At 39.2% G+C, this 23,581-nt stretch overlaps 1 protein-coding gene across 1 annotated transcript in view; it reads right to left on the bottom strand.

The window, feature by feature from the left end:
• The window catches only part of LOC127845039 (inositol 1,4,5-trisphosphate receptor type 3-like), an 89,362-nt gene that overhangs the window by 5,744 nt on the left and 60,037 nt on the right, over nucleotides 1-23,581 (bottom strand). The window contains exons 43-63 of the mRNA XM_052375659.1: nucleotides 22,870-23,005; nucleotides 21,380-21,518; nucleotides 17,648-17,806; nucleotides 17,072-17,228; nucleotides 16,467-16,564; nucleotides 16,119-16,154; nucleotides 14,424-14,574; nucleotides 11,916-12,161; nucleotides 11,332-11,481; nucleotides 10,178-10,327; nucleotides 9,202-9,303; nucleotides 8,702-8,785; nucleotides 7,583-7,756; nucleotides 6,778-6,883; nucleotides 5,928-6,046; nucleotides 5,234-5,403; nucleotides 4,753-4,908; nucleotides 4,105-4,266; nucleotides 2,387-2,498; nucleotides 1,070-1,193; nucleotides 50-225 (exon numbers count right to left, since the gene is read on the bottom strand). Of these exons, the coding sequence (XP_052231619.1) occupies nucleotides 50-225; nucleotides 1,070-1,193; nucleotides 2,387-2,498; nucleotides 4,105-4,266; nucleotides 4,753-4,908; nucleotides 5,234-5,403; nucleotides 5,928-6,046; nucleotides 6,778-6,883; nucleotides 7,583-7,756; nucleotides 8,702-8,785; nucleotides 9,202-9,303; nucleotides 10,178-10,327; nucleotides 11,332-11,481; nucleotides 11,916-12,161; nucleotides 14,424-14,574; nucleotides 16,119-16,154; nucleotides 16,467-16,564; nucleotides 17,072-17,228; nucleotides 17,648-17,806; nucleotides 21,380-21,518; nucleotides 22,870-23,005 (2,907 nt within the window). The remainder of the gene's footprint in view (nucleotides 1-49; nucleotides 226-1,069; nucleotides 1,194-2,386; nucleotides 2,499-4,104; nucleotides 4,267-4,752; nucleotides 4,909-5,233; nucleotides 5,404-5,927; nucleotides 6,047-6,777; nucleotides 6,884-7,582; nucleotides 7,757-8,701; nucleotides 8,786-9,201; nucleotides 9,304-10,177; nucleotides 10,328-11,331; nucleotides 11,482-11,915; nucleotides 12,162-14,423; nucleotides 14,575-16,118; nucleotides 16,155-16,466; nucleotides 16,565-17,071; nucleotides 17,229-17,647; nucleotides 17,807-21,379; nucleotides 21,519-22,869; nucleotides 23,006-23,581) is intronic.

The following is a 23,581-nucleotide window of genomic DNA, read 5'->3' as shown; positions in this document are numbered from 1 at the left end:
TTAAAGTTCGTGTCTGAGTGGCCAAGAGTTAATAAAAAACAAGTTGTACCTCAAACATGTCTCCTATGAGTCCATATCGTATCACGGTGACCGTACACTGCCAGAGGGTGGAGCAATACAGGTAGTCTCCGGGGGCGAAGTAGGCCCGCAGCAGGGAGAATCCGACCAAGGAGTAGATGTAGATGACGATGAAACCAAGGATACCGACCCAAAGTAAGGACACGCCTGAAACGATATACAATGTAATGCGATCAATTAAATAAAGCCGCGATCTGGAAAAACGGAACAAATGCATGTGCGTGAAGTGTCGTCCCATATTAGCCTGTGCAGTTGGAACGGGCTAATCAGGGACGACACTTTCCGCCCTGACTGGATTTTCGGTAATTAGAGACGCCCTATAAACGAAAAATCCAGCAAAGCGGAAAGTGTCGTCCCTGTTCAGTCTATGCGGGATGCACAGGCTAATATGGGATGACAGTTTAAGCACATTAATTAAGCCCCGTTTTCACAGATTGAGACTCATTTGGATGTCATTTCTTACACGATGAAATCCAGTACGTGTAAGATAGGAATGACTCTATTAGCCTGGATAAATATGTGGTTGGTTTTTATGTGGACAGTATATGTTGTTTTTTCTGCGTAGTTGTCTAAACTCACTTTTATTGCGATAATCTATGCAGCGGTAACATCGACAGCTGACAAAATTGGGAAGTTTCTAAATTTAAGGGAATGCGAACATAATGCACTCGTTTAATGTAAACCAATAACTGTTTAATTCTATCTGACGAGTATAATTTACTCAATAGGCCAAATTAAGCCTTTAAAATAAAAGTACGCAGGTATCTATAGTCACTCCCACCCCCACCAAAGGCTGAACATATTTTGCCAAATTTACATCATTTAATGTTATGCTCAGAATAAATTGTTCGTTCATATGATGAAATAACTAATTTATTTGGCCTAAGAAGCCGCGGCGTGAAAAACAATGACGATTCTGACAGAAGAGTTCAATACACACAATGGAGGGTACAAAAAAGTAAAAAGTATAAATACAGCGTTGTTTGGTTACCGTTTTGTGTGACGGCCTTTATGACCCCGCTGAGGAGCTGATTATTGTTCACGATGTTAAGCAGGTGGAATGCAAAGAAATATCCATGAAACAACGTCCCGGCTACCGACGTTCCAAGGAACAGCTGAAAATAGCGCATGCATCGCTTTGGGTAAAAAGGGTTAAAAATATGGCGCACCAAAGGGGTCGAAACTTTAACTCCTGCTGCAGCAGAAAAATCCTGCTCGACCTGCATTTATTTTTAGATTATGGCATTAGCCAATCAGAATCAGATTACACATAGGCATAAATCATGTAACGTTGGAGCAATTGATCAACCAAATTGGCATATGTTTCTACATGACTTATAGATTTTAAAGCTTAATCATTATTTTATGAACAACTACGAAAAAAGGATGAGAATTTAAAAATAATTGATTAAAACACAGATTATGAGTTCGTTGCAGTTTTTCTTAAGTTATTTTCAGGTCTATTTCGTTTCCGTAGAGGTAGCTTATGTCGTCTGTTTGTAAGCTCAAATTTGAATGGCTGACGGGTTCAATGGCTTATTCTAAAAATAAATGCTGGTCGAGCAGGATTTTTCTGAAAAAAATGCTGCTCGGGCAGGAATTTTGCTGGTCGAGCAGCATCTAGGTACTGCTCGAGCAGCGAATTGCTGCCCGAGCAGTTATTAGCTGCTCGAGCAGCATTTACAGCATTTTTTTTCTGCTGCAGCAGAAGTTAAAGTTTCGACCCCTTTGGTGCGCCATACAAAAGTACAGCAGACTTTTCATGGACAACAGTTCCCGCTTTAATATAATTTTGTTTTTAAAGCAAGTTACTTCTTAGCATAAATCAAGTATATTCGGAAAGTGTCGTCCATGAGTAGCCTGTGATAAGCTACAGGCTAATCTATGATGACACTTTACGCATATACATTAAGACCCGTTTTCCCAGAGCGAGGCTCAATAACCTGAGTTATATTGACAAACATTGGTATAATATTGCATGTAGTAAACATTAGACAGGTTCGTTCAATCCATGTAATAAATTATGAACCTCTACTTACAATGGAATACGTGAATATCCAGTAAACATAAATGTTAAATATAATAATGCAAAAGAAATGCTCAGCAGGATGATGATCGAACGCGAAATATACTTTTTATGAGATAATGACGATGAATGCCAAATGAGAAAGCGACGATACAAAACCTAGCAAACATTTTTAATACAAATGAAATTATAACAAGTTTTGGAATTTGATTTATGCTATATGAGTTATCAAAATGCCGACTATAAGTGCTTTTTGTCGATAATTTAACGTCAGTTACACACCATATAATAAAAAGTGGTAAAACTCAAGAACTTGACGTCCAGCTTGGATGGTTTTTCCTCTGAACTTCTCTTCTGATCCGCTTCTTCGCCGTTGTCATCGCTCCGACAGCATCTGAAATAATTTTAGTCGTGCTCTGAAAAAACTGGGCTTAATGCATGTGCGTAGAGTGTCATCCCAGATTAGCCTGTGCAGTTCGCACAGGCTAATCTGGGACGACACTTTCCACCTAAACTTGATTTTCGGTAAGGAGGGACTTCCTTCAAACTAAAAATACCATAAAAGCGGAAAGTGTCGTCCCTGATTAACCTGTGCGACTGCACAGGCTAATGTGGGACAACAATTTACGCCCATGCATTAAGCCCAGTTTTCTCAGAATATGACTCATTCAATGAATGCGCGCCGTTATGGACAGTTTGGGCTCTTTGCATGTACTGACGGCAAGCATAAAATCTGCCATACACATTATGATTTTGGTAATGCGCGCGCATGTTTCTGCTGGTACAGAATGATTTTCTGTTCAATGTGCTCGGAAACAAGATTTAAATGGATGTGCGTTTAAATCGTCGTCCCAGATGAAGCTATGCAGTCCGCACAGGTTAATCAGGGACGACATTTGCGTCTAGACTGGATTTTCTTGTAAAAGAGACTTACATATGCGAAAAATTCCATAAAACGAAAAGTTCCGTCCCCGATTAGCCTGTGCGTTTTATCCACGCGCATTAATGCCTTTTTTGTTTTCAGAACGAGACTCAAATACAGAGAAACATTATGTACAAGAGGTAACATGCGCATGCTGAACCACAAGCATACCGTTTGTAGCAGATTGTATGCTTTAAATTGGCGTTGCAGGTCTCGTCTGCTGGTTTAAAAGATGGTTCAACCCTCATGTTAGTAATAAAGTATTTTAGCCTCGCTCTGTAGTCCGCACAGGTTAATCAAGGACGACACTTGAAGCTTTTACGGGGTTTTGTTTATCTCAAAGAAGTCTTTTCTAAACAAAATTCCAGTATATGCAGAAGTTGTTGTCCCTGACAAGCCTGTACGGACTGACCATGCTAATGTAGGACGACGCTTTACGCACGTGCATTAAGTCCCATTTTCCCAGAACGAGGCTATATATTTATCGGACGTCGGAAATGTGTATGCATTTATAAAGACTGACTTTATAGCATTAATTCAAAGCAAATGTGTCTAGCTAAGTGTATTAAGACTTTTATTCAATTGTTCAACAGCAAGCGAATGGGCGGCTACTGATGTTAGCCTATTAGAAACGCCACTTTAAGAGTCTACCCAAGGCCCCTAAACAAAATTTAAAAAAAAAACATAACAAAAAGAAGTTAGATAAAGTGACATCAGGCCAGAAAAGTTTGACGGAATTTATGATAAACAAACAAAACGAAAATAAACAAACCCATGTAGAAATGTCATGTGTTCAAAAAAGATTAGAAGAAATCAGCTCAAAAGTACTTACACAGAGCGATACTCTGACATTATGAAAACAGACATATAATAAACACTTTAAGGAATAAAAGAGAAATAGTTTGGATCAGTCGTTAAGCAAATTTTAGAAATTATCGAATGCTATATGCTCGAACAGGCACTATAATTGGCGTCGCTCAAATCTTCGTACTTAGTTAGCAGTCTTGAAATAACATGTGCTGGAAATAAACGTGAATTCCGCTAACTATAAAGACGAAGAGTATACATTTGCACTTACATCAACAGTTCCTTGATCTCAGATAGCGTCGGGAGTCGCGGATGATTAGACAGGAAATAGCTGATGAGGACGAACAGGGAAAAGAGATTGTGAAGTCCCATCAGAATGTACATTGTGATCGTGTACTCCTGAATGGGTAGGCCCTTTATCTCCGGGGTGGGACTGAAACATAAAGACACGTGCAATCGTTGTAACATGTAACCCACGTGATATCTAAACAAAATTAACTCATTTTCGGTATTTTAATGTATATGTATTTTTTTTTATATCATGACGTGTTGTTTAGAAAATCAGTACTTCCCCCAAAATAATGCAATATTTAATCAAATGACACTATTTTAGACACACTTGCTCACTTGGTTTAAAAATATCATAAGTACAAACATTCAGTTATGTGAACATAACGACATTAACTTGACATTACCACGTCTTTTGCATAGCACAGTTTTCCTCACATGCAACGCCATTGGCTTGCATTGGCTGTGGTTCCATTATGAACCACAATAGAAACAAAGAAGATGTCACAATGAGGTAAAAAAAAGTGCTGATTACGAAATACTTAAAGTTAATATTCTAAAGGACTACAAACAGGTCAACATGTGTATCTGAATTGAAAATATAACATAAATTCAGTGCAGTGCAACCTACTCTCTCAAAAGAGCCCAGTCAAAGGTCTGGTTGGTCGAATTGCCCAGTGCTTGCACTTTTTGGTAGTCTTCCACGGTCGCCTTGGCGTTCCACGTGAACAACATCATGATGTTGATGGCAAAACTAAGAAAGGTTACTAAGTGGTTCCATAGCAACCTGAAAGTGGAACGCTAGTTGATAACGTAACTGGATGGTAACCATGCAGTTCAATAAAAACATTTTCATCATATAACTGGAAGGTAACCATTTTGTTAAAATTGCTATTTTCGAAATCTATATTTGCCTCGTTCTTGGGAAACCATGCTAAATGTATGTGCGTAAAGTGTCCGGACAGGCTAATCAGAGTCGATACGTTCCGCATTTATGTAATCTTTCCTGATTAGTCCTTTTGAACTGAAGAGGCTAATCTGGGGCGACACTTTACGCACACGCTCATGCATTAAGCCGTGTTTTCTCTCATCCATGCTCATATCTAACTTACCAGCCTTTTGTGAACATTATAGCAATTGGGTTGAAGAGAATCTTCCGTTGGTATGAGATGTCCTGCATGATGTCACGTGTCCAGTCCATAAGGTCCCGGATCTTGTTGCTAGGCGACGTTCGGTCAACGTTCCACTTGAGCTTTTCTTTCACTTCTTCGCGGATGAGAATCTGTGTAACACATTTCATGCATCATCGTCAAAATGGAACTGATCAGGCTACTGATGATCATATCATCACCAGCATCATCATCAACGACGACAACACCATCACAATGATCTTAATGCTCAGTCTGACCATCGAAATCACCTGATCAGAATTTTAATATTGAATGTGCGAAGTGTCACAGGTCACAAGTAAGCCCGTGCAGTTTGCACAGGCTTGTCACATACGACATTGTCCGGTTAATTAAAAAATGTTTTAAGAAGGTCTCTTGAAAACGAAAATCCAGTGTAGGCGGAAAGTAACGCTCCTGATTAACCTGTGCGGACTGCACGGGCTAATTTCGGACGACACTTTACGCATATGCATTAAACCCCGTTTTCCAGTGAGGCTAATGTATTTATCATTTATAAGAACACTTGTTGCAACAAGTGTTACTTGCAAACTGTTAATACTTGCTACACAACAAATATAAAACTGTACATAATTCTTTGAACAGTTTGAAGATCTCGTGTAAAGATACACTACGTCACCTTGTTTTTAATTCTGAAGTTAATTTTTTGCAGCACGTCATCTTTCACTATTTCAACAGAAGTGGAATTCTTCTTGTAGTACTCAAATGCCTTCTCTTGTTCCGGTGTCAGATTTAGACCTGAAATATAAACATATACTAGTTATATGTAATATTTACATAATCATAATTGGATCCATGCTTGATTTCTTCATGGGTTTAATAAATGAAATATTAGTGACTGGAACGATTTGAAATCTTAAGTATAAATTACACTGTTAATTAACCATGGAAACTTTAAACTTAAAAACAAAATAATCATATCAAAACTCGCATGTCACTAAAGTTTCGAAAATCGATTTGGTTGGTATTTACGCTAATTAATAAAATAAGTAAAATACCTAAAAGTCAGTGTTGTTGATTATAAGTAACACGGCTGCAGAGTTTGTGTGTGAAGGCATGAAATCACGAAAGTAAAAATCATGAATATTTAAAAAAAGTGTTACATGTATATGGCAATGAATAGCGATTAAAAGATCATTTGGATGTGAGCCTCGGTCATGGGACACGGGGCTTCATTAATGTGCGTAAAACGTCGTCCGCAGGTTAGATCGCACCTATAGTTGTAGGCTAATCAGGGACGACGCTTTTTGCCTTTATCATTTTGTTGTTGAAAGGAAGTTTCTGCTGAATGAAAATCAAATTGAGGCGGAAAGTGTAATCCTAGGATAAAGTTAATCTCCCAGTCTTGGAAGAACGCGGCTCATTTGTATAGTATTTCTTAAAAAATTGTTTTACAGGACTTTCTGTTTTGGCGAATTTTTTGTAAGTTTATTTTTTTCAATATAAAACACAAGATCGTTGCCCCATACGTTCAGCGAGTTGCGGATGGATATCTGTCATCCTTGCAAGAATAAGGTAGTAGCGGAAACCAACTGCCATCAGTGACTCCTTTAGGGCATTCTTACTTGGTCCCTTCTGGAAATAGTTAAAAACAACAACAATCGTGTAAATATATTATTTTTATTATTATTTTTTTACGGTAGATCTATTACGAACGAAAAATAAGTCATTTACATACACTTACCTAATTTCAAAGACTAGTCACACGAATTTCTCTCCAGATTATGCTTTTGGACTTTAATATTTTCTTTATTTGAGCCTGGCTCTGGGAAAACCGGGCTTCATCCATGTGCAAAAAGTATCGTCCCAGATTAAAATGTGCAATCAAACCGGCTTATCAGAGAGGACACTTTCCGGCAAACTGGATTAACGTTAAGAAAAAACTTCAATTAAACAAAAGCCACCCTTAAAGCGGAAATCGTCGTCCCTGGTAAGAGTGTGAGGACTTCACAAGCTAATCTGGAACGACACTTAACGCACATGAATTAAGCCCCGTTTTCCAAGAGCGCGGCTCATTAACAACTTAATTCTGAATACGGATCTTAACTAATTGGTCATATATGTGGCGTAGTGGAAATGTTGTCCGCCTACCGACCGAAATGTCATGGGTTTGATATCCCGCTGTTGGAGTGTGCATTATTTTTTCCTCATAGACACAAAGTACTGGTTGTACCCAGGAAACAGACTCGATAGCGTTTCAATAAGTTGTATGCTTTAGATGCCATCGAGGTTAAATAAATAAGTTTGAAATGTAAAAACTGACCATCTACATACCACGACCCCCTGCAGTAGACTTCCACCGAGCGAGACCATGGACTTGGCGGACTTCATGTATCCCCCTTCAGACTTGACGATGTCCTCGAGTTTGGGCTTCTCTGATTGATGCATCTCGTGACACTGCGTCATGCAGCGGTATATTGCCTCCTTATCCAACGTGTCGGTTACCTCCTAATATATATTACTGGTTCACTACATACTATCGAACGAAAAATGTAGTTCCCTTTTGCGTGAATTTCGAAGTTAATGAGGCCCTTCGCGCACAAGACTGCATTATGGGAGAAGCCAGGGCGTGTTCCAACTAATTTGCTTACAATATCACAAAAATCGGCCACATTTAAAATTATCTCTGCAATTTCCAGCTATTTCGTTTTTTTATAAAAGATTTTCAATGTAGGGGTTGTCTCTTCTTGTGTGTGTGTGGAGGGGGGGCGCAGTACTCGGAGGAAATCACGCCTTTCCGGTATGATGACCACCAACCAAATTATGTAAATATATGTGTGCATTGATATTGCAACGTTAGTTTTAAGTGATTTTACAAGGAATTACAGATTTACGAATAGATTACATTGAATGTAAAATGATAGGTTACTCAAATTTGCAACCGGCCTTAAACTTGCCACGGTCCTTAAATAAAATACTAGCGTTGGTAAATACGAATTTTTCTCTAGATACTGTTGCTGGGGTTTCGTAATTAATATTTCTTGTATTAAATACTCGTGTAAACTTCAAGATACAGCAATAATGCATATAATTACGGTAAGGTCAATATCTCGAAAACTAACAACGATAGAAACCTAATTTGTTTTGAATTGTGTTACTAAAAGTAACTGGAAATAAAATATATAAAAACCTGAAAATACGACTTTTGAGCCATAATACCCATTTTCCCAGCCACTGCAACATATATCTAAATACAAGGTACAAAAGGCAGATACGACACACACACATTTCTAAGATTTATTATTCTTGTTTTGGAACTGTTATTAACGATGCTTTAAAGTGCCTAACATGAACGATTGGCAAAAGATCGCTCATTGCACGGACAGCTGTTGCAGATGCCTTCAATTGCGACATATTGCAACACAATCTCCGTGATAAAAACCCGCTACAAACCTTTGCAACTTGGGTAGCCGCAGGTCCGTTTTCTTCAATCAGAGACAGAATCAAACCTGCAATCGATTCTCGTAGTTCCAGGACCTAAAATGTCAAAGAAAATTCATATTTACTTCAGCAATAAAGCAACATACGAGTAAATGCTGATATGGTTTTCAATGTCCGATAGGAACGGAACTTTACTTCATTGGAGCCTCGCTCTGGAAAACTGGGCGTAATGCATGAGCGATAAGTGTCGAACGAGATCAGCCCTCGCAGTCCTCACAGGCTAATCAGGGACAACCGACTTACCGCCTAATCACGCTTTTCCTTTAGAAGAAAATTCCATAACAGCGGAAAGTGTCCGCGCAGGCTAATCATGGAGGACACTTAACGAACATGCATTAAGCCCAGGTTTCCGAGAGCGCGGCTCATTTGCCTTTAGATTCGTGACGGATTGGTACAACGTTGAATCCTCATAACGATTCCGGAGTTGAAGTAGTTTTAGTAGTGATATTTACCTTCTCTGGGGGACAGTCAGCGATTTCGCCCGCTCTCAGAATGAAGTTTATGTAATCGATGGCCTTCTTGTTGTAGATAACCTCTCGATTCTCTTGGTTGCCCTAATAACATACTCTCTGATGTTAAATTTTGATATACGCAGTTTAAAAATTAAATACAGTGGTGAAAATTGGTGTATTTAGTAAACAAACAGCTTTTACAATTTATTTGTTTTTGTTTGTTTGGTCATCTAGGCCTAGGGGCGACCTCAATATATACGTTGTTAATAATATGGGTTAAGTAGAGAAACTGTCAGCCAACATTATATAGCAAACAGCTTGATGGAATTTCCATCTACTGGTTGACATACATTGGATGTCAAGTGCAAAAATACTTTGATCAGTTATTGATTTTGTTCATACACTCCATTTATCACTGTTCTCAATTTTATCAAATTACATACACGGAGTACCTTTTATGCTTATATTTTTACTGGCAAAAAATCAGAAATGTGCGATAAATGGGGACAAAAAAAAGGACATACTGACAGTAATTGAATTTCATTTTCATCTCTTTCGAAATGTTGAATGTAGTTCGCTCTACAAAATAAGAACATATCACGCCGACAAATTACCCGACCGACCGACAAACGCACCCACATAATGATTCCGATATATCCCTCTAAAAGTTCGTTTTTTTGGGCAGGAGGTGTAAAAGGTATCTATAAATGACCGACGCTCTGGGAAAACGGGACTTTATGCATGAGCGTAAAGACTTTATGCATGAGCGTAAAGTGTCGTCCCAGAGTAGCCTGTGCGAACTGAGGGAAGACGCTTTACGCTTTTCGTTTAGAAGATATTTCATTATAACGAAAAATATCATAATAGCGGAAAGCAGTCTGCAAAGCCTTATCTGAGACGACACTTGACGCACATGCATTAAGCTCAGTTTCCCCAGAGCGAGACAAATATACTTGTCCCTGATGTGTGCGCTTACCGAGCAGAACTCGTTGAGGGTGCTGAAGAGCTGTATAACGAGGTCCACGGTGCGACTGTTGATGCTCGAGTAGACGACATTGAGGAACTGCGCGGTCTCGCCGATGATGTTGAATGACTTCACGTTGTCAGGCTGCTCTCTCAGATAGTTCTGAATATCGATGGTAATACATGTTAAGTTAAAGGGACATCATCCCAGATAAGCATGTGCGGACTGGACATGCTAATCTGAGATGACATTGTACGCACATACATTTCCGTGTTAACTACAGGTCTGTCACATTCTTCATATATATTGTTTTCGAACAACACTGTTTTTGTCATTTTAAAAGTTAATTAAGACCTGATGAGAAAAAATCGTGTAGGAAATTGGTCAAAAGGCTCAACAGATGGTGGCTTACGTACAAAACTGTTGAAAACTCGTTTGATAAAATAATATAAGTTTGTTATATGGACATATTAACGGATTCAGTATAAGATTGTTTTTCAAAAATGAAATCACATTGGTATTCTTTAAATTACTGCCTAAAACACAGCTGAATTCTCGTGATAATAAGAGCGTTGCACCGGGAAAACTGGGCGTAAAGACTCTATTCAGATGAGACTAGCCTCTGCCAGTACGGGAAAACTGGGCGTAAAGACTCTAATCAGATGAGACTAGCCTCTGCCAGTACGGGAAAACTGGGCGTAAAGACTCTAATCAGATGAGACTAGCCTCTGCCAGTACGGGAAAACTGGGCGTAAAGACTCTAATCAGATGAGACTAGCCTCTGCCAGTACAGTCTCTCAAGGCTAGTCAGGGACGACACTTACCAACAACACTCTTGAAAACTCCTTTGATAAAATATTATACATTTGTTATATGGACCTATTTACGTATTCAGTATTAGATTGTTTTTCAGCATAAATTGGATTTTCGATTTGAATACCTATAAACAATAGATGTGGTCCATGCACCAGTCTCTTTTTCAGGTGGAGTCCTCCTTCTAAAGAGACTTCTTATCAACCCAAGAAATCTTAAAAAGCGGGAAAAGTAGTCCCTGATTTGCCTGTGCAGACTACAAAGGCTAATCTGGGACGACACTTTAAGCTCATGCAGTTTGTCCAGTTTTCTCAAATTGCGATTAATAATACTTTTGTAAGATGCGAATTTACCTGAAGCCCCACATGCTGCCCGTCACAGATTCTGGCAAGGACCTTAAGTACCAGTTCTATGCAACCGTCGTCTTTGTACTGTAGCATATCCGCAACACTAGCGTCCATTTCGGCAGACATGGCCTCGGGACTTTCGTCATCAGCATCGTCCTGTAACAAGAAAATATGTGAATGATCATTCTTCTCATGAGAAAATGTTATGGTGAGTTAAAAAAAGCCTTGCCACAAGAAAACCGGACTAAATGCATGTGCGTTCAATGTCGGGACGACACTTTTCCTTCTCATAGAAGTTTTCGTTAAAAGGATTAAGCTTCTTAACAAAAACAGTGTAAGCGGAAAGTGTCTTCCCTGATAAGCTTGTGCGGACTCTAAATGCTGATTTGAAAAATACTGGCTCTGTATTAAGACGGAATAATTAACAAAGTAAAAGCTCAGGCACGTACAGGTAAAATACAATGTAAAACATGATTAAATGTCACGGTGTTCTATGTATTTATACTATTTATACAATATACATTGTCTTTATTTAATTGTAATCCGCTCTAACGTCATTTAACCAAAAGAGTAAAGTATTTCTCACGTACCTCCACTGCAACATTCACGAGTTCGATTTCACCAGTTGCGGGTTTGTAGTCAATGTTAAACTTATCCGGTGGTGACCGTGACTCCAGCAGGTTCTCGTGGCTTCGGTCAGTGATGACGTCACTGATGACGTCCTTCGTCATCCCATTCGTCATTTGCGTCTTCGACTGCTTCTTCGAGCTCTTCCGCTTCTTGGATCGTCGCCTCTCTTTGTCAGACATGGGTTCTTTTGCTCTGCTTAGGGCTCGCTGTGTTGAGAGAATGCCAATGTGTACAATATTTTTCGTGGACGATATCAGTGGATATCGCTTTATATTAAAATATAGTTTTGTTAGATCATTCATTTGTTTTTGGTTCACTTCATGTATTTCTGGGGCCGGCTAACTCAGTGGTAAGAGCGCTTGCTATAATATACCATAGATACAATTAAATTGTTATCTGGTGATCTTAAGTTTAAATCACAACCCGGATGTGTTGAGATTTCCTATGAAAATATTATATGGCCATTCTCATCCTACTTATGATTACAGTAAACCAGTTTTCAGTTACTGTCAGAGGAAGGGCACATATATTCTACAAATATTCGAATTTATTGCTGTTCAGAAGTGTTCATAAATAAACACACACACTAATTCAATGTCACACCACAATTTATTAATTTGTAAGTTTAGGCCGACTGTAAAATCGTGTATTTTTTAATTTATTTAAAAAAAGCTAACACCATATGTTTCGTGCTATGAATGACTAATCGCCAGAAATTATGCAACAACACAAAAAAGAATATAATGGATAAATATTCAACAATATTAAAACCAGACCCGACATACCCATCCTGACATACCCAGCCCGAAATACCCATTGCGATATACCCAGCCCGACAAACCCATCCCGACATTCCCATCCCGACATACCAATTCCAACATACATGCCCAACATAACCATCCCGACATACCTAGCCCGACATACCTAATCCGACAGACCCAGCCCGACATACCGAGCCAGATATACCCTTCCCGACATACCCAGCCCGAAAACCCGACCCGACATACCCATCCTGACATATCCAGCCCGTCATAGGGGCCCGACAAAACCAGCACGACATACCGAGCCCGACATATCCATCCCGACATACCCTTCCTGACATACCCAGCCCGACATACCCAGCCCGATATATAATCCTGATATACCCCTCCAACATACCCATCTCGACATACCAATCCTGATATACACATCCCGACATACCCATCCTGACATACTTATTCCGACATACCTAGCCAAACATACCCAGCCCGACAAACCCAGCCCGACATACCCAGCCCGACATACTCAGCCCGACATACCCAGCCCGACATACCCAGCCCGACATGCCCAGCCCGACATACCAATCCTGACATACCAATCCTGACATACCCATTCCGATATACCGAGCCCGGCATACCCATCCTGACATACCCAGCCCGACATACCCAGCCCGACATACCCAGCCCGACATACCAATCCTGACATACCCATTTCGATATTTCCAGCTCGACATACCCATCCTGACATACCCATTCCGACATACCCTTCCTGACATACCCATTCCGACATACCCAGCTCGACACACCCAGCTCGACATACGTATTCCGACATACCCAGCCCGACATACGCAGCCCAACATAACCCATCCTGACATACCCAGCCCGACATACCAATCCTGACATACCAAGCCCGAAATACCCATCATGACATACCCAGGCCGACATACCCAAGCCGACATTCCCAGCCCGACATACCCAGCTCGACATACCAAGCCAGAAATACCCATCATGACATACACAGCCCGACATACCCATTCCGACATACCGATACCGACATACCCGACATACCAAGCCCGAAATACCCAGCCCGACATACCCATCCTGAAATATCCAGGCCGACACACCCAGCCCGACATATCCAGCCCGAGATTCCCAGCTCGACATACCCATCCTGACATTCCCATTCCGACTTACCCATCCCGACATACCCAGCCTGACATACCCACCCCGACATACCCAGCTCGACATACCCTTCCGACATACCCATCCCGACATACCCAGCCTGACATACCAAGCCTGATATACCCATCCTGACATATCCAGCCTGGCATACGAATCTTGACATTCCCATTCCGACATACCCAGTCCGACATACCCAGCCCGACATACCCAGCCCGAAATAGCCCTCCCGATATACCCCTCCCGACATACCCATCCCGACATACCCAGCCCGTCATACCCAGCCAGACATACCCAACCCGTCATACCCAGTCCGACATAACCCATCCTGACATACCCAGCCCGACATACCAATCCTGACATGCCAAGCCCGACAAACCCATCCCGACATACCCAGCCCGACATACCCAACCCGACATACTCAGCCCGACATACACACCCCGACATACACACCCGACCAACCAATGCCGACATCCCATCCGGATATACCAAGCCCGATATACACATCCCGACAAACCCAGCCCGACATACCCATCCTTGCATTTTCTCTTTCTTCAATCTCAATTCATAATGTTGTATTTTCTGGAAGGCCTTTCTTCCCAAGGTCAAGGACGTATGAAGGCTACCAAAGTTGTTCATGAACTCGGCTCTCCTCATCTCATGCTGTGCTAGTAAGGCGCGCCTACAAATTGAAATTCAGTGCTTGTTTATCTAGAAAATTGTAATGCTTCTCTATGACTTTTGATATAGTTTATTCTAACAAGTAGTAATTCAGGTAGAAAATGATCACGTGGTCAAAGCTGCAGATCAATAAAATACGAAAAGGAACTATTCGAATATTGTGTTTACATTATCAACTGTTATATTGACGGCGGCACGAATGGATGAACAATTCATAAAAAAAATATAATACTTTACTTGAAATATAAAAAAATCACTCATTGATTACACAACATGAAAGCATTATAATGCAAAATAGATATTTACTCTTTTTTTCATATCAAACATTTCATCGATCTCTACACACACAGAACATCGGAGATTGGTATAAAAATAAGCGTTACCATTACAACATGCTTTTCTCTTTTTAAGTTTACTTTTTGAATGAAACCTAAACTGAAGACAAACAGTTATGAAGACCCCTATGGAACTGAGTCTGAATACAAACAGACATATCTTACATGCTTATAAACGTACAGCAAACGTGCATACTGTGATACCATAGTATCAACATAACATTTCTTCTAAACTACGTCTTGCATAAACAGAACTGCGTTCTTTATGAAAACTGGGCTTAAAGTGTGTGCGTATAGCGTCGTCTCAGATTACCCTGTACGGTCCGCACGTGCATAGACTGGAGTTTCGTTTAGAATAGACTTCCTTTAAAGGGATCTTTTCACAGATTTCGGCATATACTAGTTGAAGTTTCTCATTAAATGCTTTATATTGATAAATGTAAACATTGGATCTAAAAAGCTCTAGTAAAAACAAGAATGACCCCTGGAGAAAAGTCTTGTACTAAGACAATCCGTGCTCATACAATGTATGATGTATTTTATACTTTATATAAGAAATCCTCGTAGTGTCACAAAATATAACGACAGCAAAAGAACTCTCCAAATTATTCAATCGTTTCGCGTTGCAACGCTTTATAATTTTCAGGGTTTTAAATCGTCAAAAGATGAATATAGTGGATATTTTAGATCATGGTAAATGTTCATTGTTACTGTTTCCTCACCAATATCATAACTACAACGAACATTTGCGAATCTGAATCATTTTTATTTATTTTGTCAATTAACCAAAACGTGAATAAGTCCCTTTAAGCGAAAACATTAGTAAACGCGGATTATTCTGGGACAACACTTTACGCATATATGTTAAGCCCGGGTTGCCAAGAACGGGCCACAAAAGAGCCGCGTTCTGAAATAACTGGACATAATGCATGTGCGTAAAGTGTCGTCCCAGATTAGCCTGTGCAGTCCAAACAATCTTACCTTCGACGACACTTTCCGCCTAAATTGGATTTTTGCTAAGAAGAGACTTTGTTTAAACGAAAAATGACATAAAAGCGGAAAGTGTCGTCCCTGATTAGCCTGTGCGGATTGCACAGGCTAATCTAGGACGATACATTACGCACATGCATTAAGCCCTGTTTTCTCAGAACGCGGCTCAAACGATAAATCAAAACTAAACTGCATTGATACTAAACGCTTTTTACGATACCTATTGCTCCTTAATGACTTTTTTATCATGAAAAGCCTGTGTTGAAAAAAGTGTAACAATGGTAGATTATGTACAAAATTTGTCCAAATATCTTAATTAAGGTTTGATATTATTATTATATTTATTAGAATTATTATTATTATTATTATTATTATTATTATTATTATTATTATTATTATTATTATGCAAACAAACTGGTTAACCTGTAATAAACACATACACCATCATTGCTTACTGGTAACGCCTAAATACACTGTATGTATCATTGTCAAGCCGCAAGCGTTGATGGACAATTAAAATAACGTGAAAATACTTCACAAATGGCATGATATATGCATATGCACTCACTTCTCTTTGATGGAGTTTGTTGACACTTGCATTCTGTCCCTGACAGCCATGAAGAAAACTTCCTCTCGAGTGGAGAAAAAGTAATCCAGTAAGGATTTCTGGAAGAGAAATTGAATAATTTAATAAAGTTATTTCAAAATAAAGATAAAACAAAATGTAGTTTAATCGTAAAATATACTCTAAACAAACTCTGAAATCTCGGGAACGGAAGTCAAGCTAACGCTTTCAGAAATCTAGTTTTAACCAACTGAATCTTACGCGGAGGTCCAAAAAAGGAATGTATTCCAACATAAGTAATTCCATAATTAAGATTTGAAAATAAACATGGGTTTTCAAGAAGACATAAGTTAAACAAATAGTGTTTTACCGATAGTGTTCAAAATATTTAAATGGTTCAGTTTGGTTGTTAACCACATATTAGTATTTTTTGTTTCAAAATTTATGTTATTTTATGGTATTTTTCGTTTAAAGGAAATCTCTTCTAAACGAAAATCCGGATAAGGCGAAAAGTGACGTCCCTGATAGGCCTGTACGGACTGCACAGGAAAATTTGGACGAAAATGTGATCACAGCCCTGTTTTCCCAGACCTCGGCTCAGTTTATACCTGTACTTCTCTGTTTGCGTTGAACAACATGATGCTGACGAACGCCAGCACTTCACGTGCGATGGCGTCACTGCGTCGCGCCAGATGAGGGAGCACTTTGTTTACGACGTCATGTGCGTTGATTGCCGTCTGTATGTCACGGATGTGGTTCAGTTGCCTAGCAGTGGATTATATCAATCTATGTTAATAGTCCATATGTTGTTGGTGTTTAGTTTATCGAGCCAAACGATTTTTTTTTGACAAATTGTAAACAGGTCGATTTTAAAATACAAAATTTGCGCACAAGTATCCATTTATTATCATTCGGTATTCTTTGTTTATACTTGCATTCTGTGTCCTCCCAGATTAGCATGTGTAGTCCGGACATGAAAATCTGGGATGACACTTTCCGCTATTATGGACATTTTCGTTTAAAGAAGATCCCTTCTTATCGCAAATTCACTTTAAGCGGAAAGTGTCGTCCCTGTCCGTCCCTGTAAATCTGGGACGATACTTTACGCACATGCACTAGGTCAAGTTTCCCGGAACGATGCTCATTTGTATGGACTTATTGTCCACATTGAGAAATGAACCTACTTTTTGACTTTGACATCTGAGGCGCGGTTATGCCAGTCGTCCGGGAGTTTCCGCTCCTCATTGTGGATGAGGGTTCGCAGGATCTGGAGACACTTGACGTCCAGTTCCTCTTGGGCGCGTGACGACGACACGGCGAATCGAATCTTCGTAGAAGATATTCTATGTTAAGAAAACAAATATGCCTTCACCAACTTTTTCTAAGACTTAAAAACAAGAACTTTGAATACGTGTATTCCAATATATTGAAGAGAACTTGAAGAGAACTTTAATCTTTTTGATGTTTTATGTCACACTGAATGCTGTATCATCATGTACTATGTGCGTCAATTGCTTTAAATACTAGTAAAAAGACTAGCGTGGGTCAATACAAATTCCTCTCATGATAATGTTTCTTGAGTTTCATTTTTCCTTCAGTAAATTTAACCCATTTATGCCTTGTGGACTCTCCCATTCTTTGTAAATTGAATCAATTTATTTCCAAAAATAGGGATGTCTATATTATTTATTTCAATATTTAGAATATTTCTTACAGAAATTCCTTTTAGCAAACAGCGCAGACCCTGATGAGACGCCGCATTATGCGGCGTCTCATCTGGGTCTGCGCTGTTTGCCATGGCCTTTTTTTCTAGACGCTAGGCATAACTGGGTAAATTCGCAATCTTATTTCTGTTCATGTCTCTTTAAAGCATAATCAGCACTGGTTTCCATCAAGTTTTTTTTTCAATCGCATATGAATGCATGCGGTCTACAGTTTAGGAAGTTTCTCCATATTGTTTCGAGCAAGATGGCGAATACTTTGCTAAAGGGTTAACTCTTTCAGTGTGGGAACCGAATTTTGGAGGCCTTTGCAAACAGTTTGGATCCAGATGAGACGCCACAGAACGTGGCGTCTCATCTGGATCCAAACTGTTTGCTATTCTGATAGTATTCTTTGAAAAAAAATCGAAGAAAATGCTAATTTTAGAAATTCAGCAGACGACAATTAAGCAAGACGACACATTTCCCAGCATGCAAAGGGTTAAAAGAAAATAACGTAGTAATACAATGCATGTGAAAAACAAAACGATGGACATTGTTTGATGTAATAATTTGGCATCTTGGATCGACAAGGCTGCTCGTGCACTGAAAAACTGGAGCCTCGTTCTGGGAAAACCTGGCTCAATGCACGTGTGAAAAGTGTCGTCACAGTATAACCTGTGCAGTCCGCAAGGATTTACCAAGCACAACACTTTCTGCTTTCATGTTGTTTTTCGTTTAAAAGAAGTCTCTTCTTAGCGAAAATCAAGTAAAGGTGGAATGTGACGACTCTGATTGACATGTGCGGACTGTACAGGCATATCTGGTACAACACTTTGTTCACATGCATTTATCCCTGTTTTCACAGAGCGAGGCTCAAATGCGACTATCAGGATGTCAAGGAGTGTATCCCGTCTTTATGTTTTTTTCCAAATCTGTGTAGAAATACGTATACTCGTTCTATCACGGAAACAAGTTTACATAACAAATTTTAACAACAATTTTTTGCGTATTATATATTTTTGGTTATAAATGGGCAAACGGTGTCGAATTATGAATAGACACTAAGCTTCGTAAAATTTAAATTGATATCCCAAATGATTAACAAAACACGTCATGATAGTGCATTTAGCAACTTCGCAGAAGTGCGACACAGGCTGAATGACGTAGAGTTTTGAAATATTATAGTGTTTGCTGATATCATAAATATTACCCACAAATAACAAATACGGGACTTTATTCAATGCTATCCAGTGGTTTATATGGAAATGCAATTGATTTAAATAAGATAATTCACGGTTTTAAACCTTGAAATAACAGTGAAAGTTATCGTAAGGTAACACTGTTTGACTGTGAAATGACGTCGTTTTTCGACATCATGACGCCATTAATCCACTGATACTCTCTATTTTTACTCTTTTAACATGTAAATAAACGGTATACAATCATGAAAAAATAGTATATGTCGGTGTTCGGTAGGTTAACTCTTTTAATTCATTCGTAATCATAGAAAATAAATTGAACCATCAAATATCCTCGATATAAAATAGAAAAGAATGATCGGAGCCGTTGAATAACATCCAGATTATAAGTATGCCTTTGTCAAAAGTGAATACAAAAAATCTGTACATATAGAAAAAACAAGCAGCCAAGTACTAAAGTGCAAGACATATGCGCTTTCCGACCTTTTCTTAATACTTGCCCATACATTTATATTTACATTTAAAAAACTTATTACATGCATATTCAATAAAACGTGAACAAAATCACTACGAGGAGTGACAAAATGATTAGCACTGCATATTATTATTCATCAATTTTTAACACATGCCTAAAGCGTGGTACAAAGTTTTCTTTACTTCACGATATACAAAATACAATATTTGATCTAACATTTGGGCGTATTTTTTGTTTGTTTTAAAGGAAACATGCATAAAATGATTGTTATAATTCAAATTTATATTTAACAAAAAACCAAATCGGTGTAGCTGTTTAGGCATTCGAAATAAAACAATAACAACACTAACAACGATGCAATACAAAATTATGAACGCGATCGATCATGCAAATATAGTAAGACGGTGTGATGTGAATATACAATTCACACATACATGAGTGCATTGAGACAGATTAGAAGTTGCTGCATCCATAGCGCTACCTACCCACGGCCCTGGTTGCGACTGCGATAGTAACTGGCGCCTATGCTATATGATGGTATGAAAACATAATACTAGTCATCAGTCAATGCAAAATAGTTTTTCTTATACCACCCTCATAATGTGAATGTTTCATGTCTGCAAAATGGTATTCACATATTTTAAAAGCAGCTGCCCAATTAAACAAGGGCATTGTTTTGATTTAGATGATTATTTACAGTACTGAAAACGTTAACGCTCGCAAGGAGGCATTAACCTATTAATACCTAGTGGACTCTCCCATCCTTCTGAATTGGATCAATTTATTTCCAAAATTAGGGATGTCTAGTATATTTATTTCTATATTTATTATATTTCTTACAGAAATCCCTTTAAGCAAACAGCGCAGAAGAAAATAAAGCGTTTGCAAAGCTTTTCAACGATAATTTACAATAAAATTGTTTAACGACAATAGCGTTTAAACTTTATCATGAATTCTACAACAAGCGTGGTGTAGTGGCAGAGTGTTACCTTTTGCTTCAAGAGGCACAGGGTTCTTACATTTATTCTTTTTCTTGTTATTATATTACTTATAACTACTCAAATGATGCATTTTTTCTACGTAATTCATTTCAACCCGTTTGTCATACACAAATCTGTGAATGAGTTCATTTCAAATATAATCGAACTGGTGGTGTAATGGATGTGTTGTATGGAGTCGCAGTGGTGTCGTGGATATGGTGTCCGCCAAGCGATCGGCAGGTCATGGGTTGGATCCACATTGTGGGAGCGTTCTTTACATTTCCCCATAGACACTTTGTACTGGTTCAAGTCCTAGGAAACGGACTCGAGAGCGTTTCAAATAAGCATTAGGCTTTCTATGCAATTGAGATAAAATAAATATGTTTAAACTAAATAAAAGCGAACATAACCTATATAATACAAGTATCAATAAACTAACAAGCAGCAAGTTATGTTGTTTAACTTATAAAATAAATAAAATCATATGAACTTATTAAACAACGGTTGCAATTAAAGCGGGGCAAAACTTTAAAAATCACCACAACTGACTGAAACTTACGCAAGTTGTTCGAGCAGTTTATTCGTTAGTGCATAGCGTTTGTTAGCCTTCTTTTCCTTCGGGTCGATGAAACACTTGACCAGGTTCTGAAACTCCTCTCCCAGGGGTAACTCCTCGTTACTTCCAAGCTCAGTGTATTCTGTAATAATATAGGCCGCGTTCTGGGAAAACTGGGCTAAATGCATTCCGCACAGGCTAATCTGGGACGACACTTTCCGTTCTATGGATTTTTTCGTTCAAAGGAAGTCTCTTTTAAACAAATATTCTATCGAGGAGGAAAGCCTCTGAAAGCCTGTGCCGGCTGCACAAGCTAATCTGGGACGACACTGTGCCGGCTGCACAAGCTAATCTGGGACGACACTGTGCCGGCTGCACAAGCTAATCTGGGACGACACTGTGCCGGCTGCACAAGCTAATCTGGGACGACACTGTGCCGGCTGCACAAGCTAATCTGGGACGACACTGTGCCGGCTGCACAAGCTAATCTGGGACGACACTGTGCCGGCTGCACAAGCTAATCTGGGACGACACTGTGCCGGCTGCACAAGCTAATCTGGTCGACACTGTGCCGGCTGCACAAGCTAATCTGGGACGACACTGTGCCGACTGCACAAGCTAATCTGGGACGACACTGTGCCGGCTGCACAAGCTAATCTGGGACGACACTGTGCCGGCTGCACAAGCTAATCTGGGACGACACTGTGCAGGCTGCACAAGCTAATCTGGGACGACACTGTGCCGGCTGCACAAGCTAATCTGGGACGACACTGTGCCGGCTGCACAAGCTAATCTGGGACGACACTGTGCCGGCTGCACAAGCTAATCTGGGACGACAGTTTTCGCACATGCATGAAGCTTAGAACACACAGAAAGCGGTTCGTATTCTTAAATATGCTAAATAGCAGTTTCCATTTGTTGTCAGTTGAATACAAAATGTATATCGAGCACATTTTGACACGATTACTTTGTATTTGTGTGAGTAGTCAGTGCAATCTAGTACATGCCTATTAGCCATTGAAAACTTAGATGATTTGTATTTAGTTGTAAATGGATGAAACATCCATGAATTGCTATGTTTATATCATAAAAATAGGTGTTCTCTTCAATATTAAACTGCTTTCAACACGGAAAAATATGCAACCTTTACATAAATAATAGAATATGTCAGTGCCATACAATTACTTTTACAGCGTGGTGTAGTATAATTTGACCGCACTTAGGGAAAATAGAGCTTAATGAATGTGCCTTAAGCCTTTGTAATGCACACGAACATATCAATAAAGTGGAATGTTTCTTCCCTGATTAGCCTGTGCACACCGCACAGTTTTATCTGGGACGACACTTTACGCACATGCATTAAAGCCCTGTTTCTAGAGCGAGGCTGACTTTTCTTTTAGAAGAATGCCCAAAGTTCATTCAAGTACGATAAGCTATAAGCTGAAACTATGAAGGATTCTTCCGACCTACTATGAAGGATTCTTCCGACCTACCTCGTTTAGACTTGCTTCTGTATTTCAGTTGTTGAAGTACAGTGTTATGACCGACATGAACCCGGCTGCAGTTCTGTGCAAAGGTGTGGAACTTGGCATTCAGCTCTAACTCCGCTGCATAATACTCCATGTTGCCCTTCAGTAGTAATAATTATAATGATAACAAGATAAGTATTGATGCAAAGCATCAAAGGGCGTCGGGAATTTCAGTGTAAAAGGCACTCAATGAAGTTGCATGGAACGATTTTTTTTTCTACTGTAAATATGAATATATTGGGCGATTATTTTAAACAAAATAGAAAAAGATACTGGTATAACCATTATCTATGATTTTGTGTTATAACTCCCAAATGACCATTATTTATGATGTTGTGTTATAACCCCAAAATAACCATCATCTATGATTTTGTGTTGTAACCCCCAAATATTTTATAGTTCATTTCATTTACATTGGTTTCCCCTTTTTACTGGTATCCGCGTGCAGTACTTATTAATGGAACAGAACTGTGTAGATTTTAAAAAATCTGCTTCATCTTGTAAGCGTAATTTCATATTTTTCTCAACTTCAAGGGGAGATGATTCTGAACTTATTCTTACGTTGCTCATTTACGATAAGGGTTGAGTACTCATTGATATGAAAACACTGTAAAAGTGTGAAACAAAATTGGATGAAAACTGTAAATTGTATAAAGAAGCTGCATTTCACAATACT

Source organism: Dreissena polymorpha, chromosome 9 (assembly GCF_020536995.1).
Source record: "Dreissena polymorpha isolate Duluth1 chromosome 9, UMN_Dpol_1.0, whole genome shotgun sequence".
Classification (NCBI taxonomy): Eukaryota; Metazoa; Mollusca; class Bivalvia; order Myida; family Dreissenidae; genus Dreissena; species Dreissena polymorpha.
This window is presented reverse-complemented; position numbering and strand designations above follow the sequence as displayed.